This window comes from Vipera berus (assembly GCF_964194415.1).
Source record: "Vipera berus genome assembly, chromosome: 1".
NCBI lineage: Eukaryota > Metazoa > Chordata > Lepidosauria > Squamata > Viperidae > Vipera > Vipera berus.
This window is the reverse complement of record NC_138202.1, coordinates 151,501,224-151,508,864: the sequence shown is the minus strand read 5'-3', so window position 1 is coordinate 151,508,864 and position 7,641 is coordinate 151,501,224. Positions and strand designations below refer to the sequence as shown.

The window sequence follows — 7,641 nt, the reverse complement described above, 5'->3', positions numbered from 1 at the left end:
TCACCACTATAGGAGACAGGATGTTTCCTTAGGAACTCCTTCCAAATAATTCAGTAAAATGCACAGTCATTTATCAACTTTATGGATAACCACTTAAAAGTGACATTAAATCTAACACATCTTTACCCCATAAAATATTTAAAAATGTAAGTTCTGATTGGGACTCAGGTTTAACTAAACATGTAAAATCTTTACATTCCTGATTATTCTCTGTGTGTCAATAAATTATACATAATTGGATCCAACCTCTTAAAGCTATTATTAACAACCATAAGGCTATTACATTATCATCATCATCATCATCATCATAAGTTGGAAGGGACCTTAGAGGTCATCTAGTCCAACCCCCTGCTCAGGCAGGAAACCCTATACCATTTCAGACAAATGGCTGTTCAGTTTCTTTTTAAAAACTTCCAGTGTTGGAGCATTCACCACTTCTGGAGGCAGGTTGTTCCACTGGTTAATTGTTCTAACTGTCAGGAAGTTTCTCCTTAGTTCTAGGTTGCTTCTTTCCTTGATTAGTTTCCATCCATTGCTTCTTGTCCTGCTTTCAGGTGCTTTGGAGAATAGCTTGACTCCCTCTTCTTTGTGGCAGCCCCTAAGATATTAGAACACTGCTATCATGTCACCCCTCACCCTTCTCTTCATTAAACTACACATACCCAATTCTAGCAACCGTTCCCTATGTTTTAGCCTCCAGTCCCCCAATCATTTTTGTTGCTCTTCTCTGTACTCTTTCTAGAGTCTCAACATCTTTTTTACATCGTGGTGACCAAAACTGGATGCAGTATTCCAGGTGTGGCCTTACCAAGGCATTGTAAAGTGATATTAGTACTTCACGTGATCTTGATTCTATCCCTCTGTTAATGCAGCCTAGCACTGTGTTGGCTTTTTTGGCAGCTGCAGTACACTGCTGGCTCATATTTAAGTGATTGTCCACCAGGACTCCGAGATCCCTCTCACAGCTACTACTATTGAGCAAGGTACCTCCTATACTATACCTGTGCATTTGATTTTTCCTGCCTAAATGTAGAGCCTTACTTTTTTCACCATTGAATTTCATTTTGTTAGATAGCGCCCATTGTTCTAATCTGTCCAGAACTTCCTGTATTTTAAGCCTATCTTCTGGAGTATTGGCTATTCCTGCCAGCTTGGTGTCATCTGCAAATTTGATGAGTTCCCCATCTATCCCCTCATCCAAATCGTTGATGAAGATGTTGAAGAGCACTGGGCCAAGGACAGAGCACTGGGGCACCCCACTACACACTTCCTTCCATGTAGATGCAGTTCCATTGAGGACCACACACTGAGTACGGCCTGTCAGCCAGCTACGAATCCATCTGGTGGTGATGCTATCTAACCCACATTTTTCTATCTTATCAAGTAGTAGGTTGTGATCTACTTTATCAAATGCCTTACTGAAGTCCAAGTAAATTATATCTACAGCATTCCTCTGGTCCACTAATTTTGTCACTTTAAGTGATTGTCCACTAGGACTCCAAGATCCCTCTCACAGTTACTACTTTTGAGCAAGGTACTATAGCAAGGTATACTATACCTATACATTTTTCTTGCCTAAATGTAGAACCTTACTTTTTTCACCATTTAATTTCATTTTGTTAGATTTTGCCCAGTGTTCAAGTCTGTCCAGATCCTCCTGTATCTTAAGCCTGTCTTCTGGAGTGTTGGCTATTCCTGCCAGCTTGGTGTAGGCTGCAAATTTGATGAGTTCCCCATCTAGTCCCTTGTCCAAATTGTTGATGAAGATGTTGAAGAGCACTGGGCCCAGAACAGAGCCTTGGGGCACCCCACTACACATTTCCCTCCATGTAGATGCGGTTCCATTGAGGACCACACGCCTGTCAGCCAGCTACAAATCCATCTGGTGGTGATGCTATCTAACCCACATTTTTCTATTTTATCGAGTAGTAGGTTGTGATCTACTTTATCAAATGCCTTACTGAAATCCAAGTAAATTATATCCACAGCATTCCTCTGGTCCACTAATTTTGTCACTTGATTAAAGAATGCAATAAGATTTGTCTGGCATGATCTGCTTTTAACAAACTCATGTTGGCTTTTAGTAATGACTTTGTTTGCCACTAGGTGTTCGCTGATTCGTTGTTTATCTTTTCCAGAATCTTCCCAGGTATTACAGCAGCACCATTTATTAAAATAATAGGGAAATTACATTCTATCTACTGCACGTGCCTAAAAAGAACTCGTGCATACTACAAGTCACCACACCTGACATATGTAGATATGATTGGTAACAAACCCTCCCCCAAACACTTCTAGAGAAATGATTGTCTTCCTGTGCTGTGTCAGGAATATTTGGATATGGCAACTCGGGTTGATACTTCAATTATGTTGCAATCATTAAGTCCTGACATTTAGATGGGAGACTGTTGAATGTCTGCTGGTTGAAAATCTGGAGACTGAAGAGTTGACCAAGTGCAATTTCCTCCCACACACCTTTAAGTCGCAGCGAATTTTTAAGGGGGTTTAGCTCAAGGTAAGTCTGTAAAAGACAGATTATTTTTTAATTCGGGCACATTTATTGGAGTATGCGGCTCGCAACCCTCTTTTTTCCCATTTTTTGTCTTAAATGCAGTTTCCGCCCGTGTGAAGCCTCAAGGTACAAAGCACAGAACCGGGGAGAAAACAGGAACGGAGTTTCCAGGTTTTGTTTAGAATAGTGACGTCACGTCCCCTACGCTCGCCAACACGCCCCCCCCCCTCCATTTTGCTTCCGCGTTCTGCGGAGACGGTCACGTGAGCACAGGTTCGGCCGGTTTTACTGCACAGCACTTTTCTTTTTTTTTTCCCCTCCGGAGAAAAGCGATGTGCGCGGCCACGTGACCTTGTTTTGTTTCTGACAGGTCGGGTGTCCTCGGGCCGCGCGCGCCTCTTGTCAGTCGCTCGGTTACTCGCGGAGAGAACGGGCGAGTCCCGAAGCCACCGCGCGGCCGTAGGGAGAGGTAGGAACAGAGTTGAGGGAGCCCCCCCCCCCGCCCCACGTTCCTCTCCCCTCCCCTCCCCACTCGGATTGGAGGGCTGAAGCGGGACTCCTGGGAGTACTGGGGACGCTTCGGGGTCGTTAGAACGAGAGCGCCCCCCGGTGGTGGGTGGTGCCTGTTTATTTATTTATTTATTTATTTATTTATTAGTTTTTATAAACCGCCCTTCTCCCGAGGGACTCGGGGCGGTGTACAGAGGAAGGAAGGTATACAGATCGAACAATAAAAATAATAAGAAACACTAATGAACACAAACTGGGACCCCAATTAACGCTATCATGCCAGGCCAGCCTGCTGAAACAGGAAAGTTTTTAAGTCGCGACGGAAGGTACGGAGGTCAGGGGCCATCCGGATTTCTGTTGGTAAGGTGTTCCAGAGGGCTGGCGCACCCACTGAGAATGCCCTCCCCCTGGGGGCCACCAGCCGACATTCCTTGAGCGGTGGCACCCTGAGGAGGCCCTCTCTGTGGGAGCGCACAGGACGGTGGGGTGCTGACATCGGCAGAAGGTGCTCCCGAAGGTAGTCCGGACCCATGCCATGTAGGGCTTTGTAAGTCATCGTTAGCACCTTGAACTTCACACGGAAGGCAGCCGGAAGCCAGTGCAGCGCACGGAGGAGAGGTGTGATATGGGAGTATCGGGAGGCTCCCAAGAGTGTCCGTGCCGCCGCACTTTGCACCAGTTGAAGCTTCCGAGTGGATCTCAAGGGCAGCCCCATGTAGAGAGCCTGTTTGCCTCTCCCAGCTACCCCCCCCCTCCAATCTTCTGAAAGAGGAAGCGGGGAAAGGGTCTCTTAGTGTTAGTCTTAAGACTTTCAAAGGGTCAGGCTTGAAAATGTTCGTTTCAAAGTACGTCTCTCGGCACATGAAGCAGACACGAGTTAAGTGCCAGGGAGTTCAGAAAGCGATTCTGACGTTGCAGGTGACTCTGAGGTTGGAGGCTGCCAGCCTCTGTAAATCAAAATCCAAGTAGGTATTTCCAGTGCGCCTGATTATAAGATACCGACAGCGACCCTATGTTCTCCAAAAAAAAAAAAAGGAAAGGAGAAACCTGAAAAAAGGGCCAATCTTGAAAGAGGTTTATAAGGAGAAAAAAAGTTAATTGTTTATGTTTAAAATTTTGCTTTACAAAGGATAATTCAAGAGCAAAACCAAGGAAATAAATTTAATAGACAGCTTTCTAAAATAAAGAATAATGGATGTAAGGTCTATAAGTATAGAATATCATCCATAAATTATGGATTATTATTTTGGGTTTAGCTTTTCACCTCTACTCTGATTGAAACTAGTGAGAAAGCGGGGTTTTTTTTTTTTTGTGAGGACCAATATTTTGGTAATGATAGATCAGCTTTCTTAGTACAAAGTTCAACGGAGTGTAACGTAATCTAGAAATTATGAATCAGCTTGATTTTTGTTTCTCTTTATTTCAGGTAACTTTATATCACCAAATGGTTAAATTAATTTGCACTTTGGCAGACCACAGCGATGATGTCAACTATTGTGCCTTCTCTTCTTCCCACTTGGCTACATGCTCCTTGGACAAAACAGTCCGTCTGTATTCGTTAAACAATTTTAGTGAGGTTCCTTACTCACCACTGAAAGGCCACACTTATGCTGTCCATTGCTGTTGCTTCTCTCCTTCGGGGCATATTTTGGCTTCATGTTCTACAGATGGCAACACAATTTTGTGGAATACTCAAGATGGGTTGAAATGGGCAGTGTTGGAGCATCCCTGTAGAAACCCTGTAAGAATTTGTCGATTTTCTCCTGATTCTACATATTTAGTTTCAGGAGCAGCAGATGGAAGTGTAAATATGTGGAATGTTCAGACGCTGAAATTGTTTCGGTGAGTATATCAAATCTGAGGCAATTAGAAATACTTTTTTTCAGAATTATTAAGACTATTTGCTTATGCTTACTATAATGGAAGAAGTTGCATTCCATTTCTACTCCAGTAGTTGTGTTAGCCCTGTGAACCAGACCTCAAGAGAGTTTTAGGCCCAATAGGTTTTAAGGGTACCACTTGGCTGATCAGGCTGTCTCATTTAGTGATAAAGTTAGGATTGCTTCTGTGGAAGTCAGGGCAAACGATCCTTGGACTTCAATGGATTGAAAAGAGCTCTTGAAATTCAAGTATTGCAGGAAAGATGTGTTTCTGTTGTTTTTTTTTTAAAAAAATAACATGTCCTTCTGTACAGTATCATGTTTAAAACCGCTCTTATCAAGAATGAAACAATGCCGGTTTCCACGTGTGGTGCTGGCGGACGTTCCGGGAGAAGCTCTCCCCCCGCCGTCCGGTCTTTCTCCCTTGGAGGACCCTGCAAAGGGTTAAAAATCATCCTGGAGGGGTGACCACCATGAGGAGGCTCTCTCTGCGATCACGGAAGGGCAGCAGCCCTCCGTTTGATCCGGAGTTACTTCTCTGGCCCAAAGAAGAAGAGATTGGCCATTAACATGGCTGATCACTAAGCCGTTCCTTGCCGAAAGCCAAAATCACTATCAAGCACAACGAAGCAATCTGGAGGATTTGGGTGAGACCTTACCTTTTTTACTTCCCTAATTACTTTCCTGTGGGACTTTCTTGAAAATCTTTTCCCTCCTTGAAAGATCGGCGACTGCTTACTTGGGGATTTACCACTTTAAAGCCTCAAAAGAAATAAAATGACTAAGCTAAATAATTAAGCAACCTTATTTGTACCTCTGAAATTTTTGGGCCACTAAAAAGTTTTTATTGCTTATTTTTATGGGGACCTACTACCCTATTTACTACTAAAAATGAATTAATTTGATAAAAGACTTATATTAGTCTGCAAAAGGATTGTACATGCTATTAAGGATATCTTGTGGCAAAACCCGGTATAGCAAGTAAACCTTTTTTTTACTCTGAGATTTGGCTCTAACAGATTTGTCCTTGACATTATCTTTAAAGATAAAAATTGGGAACACCTGGCACTGAAAACAAGTTTTAGGAATAGTGGAGTGGACATTTATTGACTTTTATTAAAATAGCCTCCACTAAAGGCCTATCTGTAAAATACTAAAGAAATGGAAGAATATATTCCACCACTTGACTATAAAGTCATACTTGATATAATTTTGGCAATGACTGCAGAAATAAAAGCCAGACTTAAAGACAAATCTGACAGCACAAACTCACCAAATGAGACTCTTACTTCAATTGATGAACTGACAATCCAAAAACGAACAGAGGATGAGGAATTTAACAACAAAACAGGGGACTTTAAAGTACAACAAGTACAATCTATTGAGAGCCTTGATGCCCAAACATTGATTTCAACTATAAAACCTACAATCTAACAAGCAACAGAAGCTGAAGAAATAAATACTAAGATGGAGGATGCCAAAGGCCTTCAAATATAGTACACCAAGACTTCAACCAACCAAATAATAACTACAACACCAGACATGACTTCTTACCTAAGCCAGATCAATTTGAAAGAAGAAGACCAGATTGAATTAATGACAACTGCACTACGCCAAACATGGAGATTGGATTTACTGGAACAAAAATTTAATGACTACAACATAGTTTAGAATTTACACTTAATATAAAACACAGCAAAAAAGAAGAAATATAAGTAGTTCCCTAAATGTCAATGAAGCCTTTAAAATATAGCCCTGGTCTTGACAAGTGATTAACAATAAGTCTTGAAATTTTATAATTACCACAAATTAAAATGTTATAGTACATTTGTAGGTAGCTTTGATATTGCTCTGTTTGTTATCTCAAAGGTTACATTGAAATATTCTCCTTTTAGATTTAATTTGGTTTTTTCCCCAAACATGTAACAATGTTTTAGCTACCAAATTTCTTTATTCTTGCTTTTTAGATCTGGTAGTGTTAAAGATGGATCATTGGTAGCTTGTGCATTTGCTCCTAATGGACGTTTCTTTGTGATGGGATCATCCTGTGGAGATCTAACTTTCTGGGATGACAAAATGAAGTGCTTATATAATGAGAAAGCTCATGATCTTGGTGTTACCTGCTGTGATTTTTCTTCAAGGCCACATTCTGGTTTGACAATTTACTATTTAAATAAATCCTTTTAATATTTTGTCAGCTCCAGACTTAACTTTTACTTGTATTCTTGTCCTTTGTATCCATAACTGATGAATATAAATTCCTTTTGAAGTTTCTCTTTAATTCTATTGTAATGGATTTAAAGCCAGATTTTTTTTCTTAAGTAATATTTCCTGCCCAGTGATCTATCTCTTTTGCAAATGTATGGCACGTAAGACTGTGATCTTAAAGACATTTAGTGGGGGTAAGCTCTACTGATCACAGTAGGACTTAATTCTTAGTATATATGCAGAGGATTGTACTGTTAAAAAGTTTATCATACTCTTCTTTCCCTTTAAAGAATTGTGCTTGAAGTAGAAGAGAATTTTGGCTGCAATTAAAATTATGTGAAATTATTTATTATTTTTATTTAATTTTATTGCATTTTTTTACTTTATAAGTAATTCAAGGCAATGAACATATATAATGCTGCTTTGCTTTCACTGAACATACTTTAAAAGGACAGTAACTTTTAATCTCTGTTCATATGGAAAATGTCAAATTCAAAGCAATTAATTTCATTTTTAAATTTTTCCCTAATA

General features: G+C 40.7%; 1 protein-coding gene across 8 annotated transcripts in view; it reads left to right on the top strand.

Moving 5' to 3' along the window:
• Positions 1–3,641: 3,641 nt before the first annotated feature.
• The window catches only part of WDSUB1 (WD repeat, sterile alpha motif and U-box domain containing 1), a 42,990-nt gene continuing 38,990 nt past the window's right edge, over positions 3,642–7,641 (top strand). For 6 of the 8 annotated variants that reach the window (XM_081313982.1, XM_081313988.1, XM_081313981.1 and 3 more), the window contains exons 1-2: positions 3,643–4,864; positions 6,870–7,054. In XM_081313982.1, coding sequence (XP_081170108.1) covers positions 4,413–4,864; positions 6,870–7,054 — 637 coding nt within the window. In that variant the 5' untranslated portion in view covers positions 3,643–4,412. Of the gene's footprint in view, positions 4,865–6,869; positions 7,055–7,641 lie in introns of all 8 variants that reach the window. The other 2 variants (XM_081313984.1, XM_081313985.1) reach the window with 2 other exon arrangements.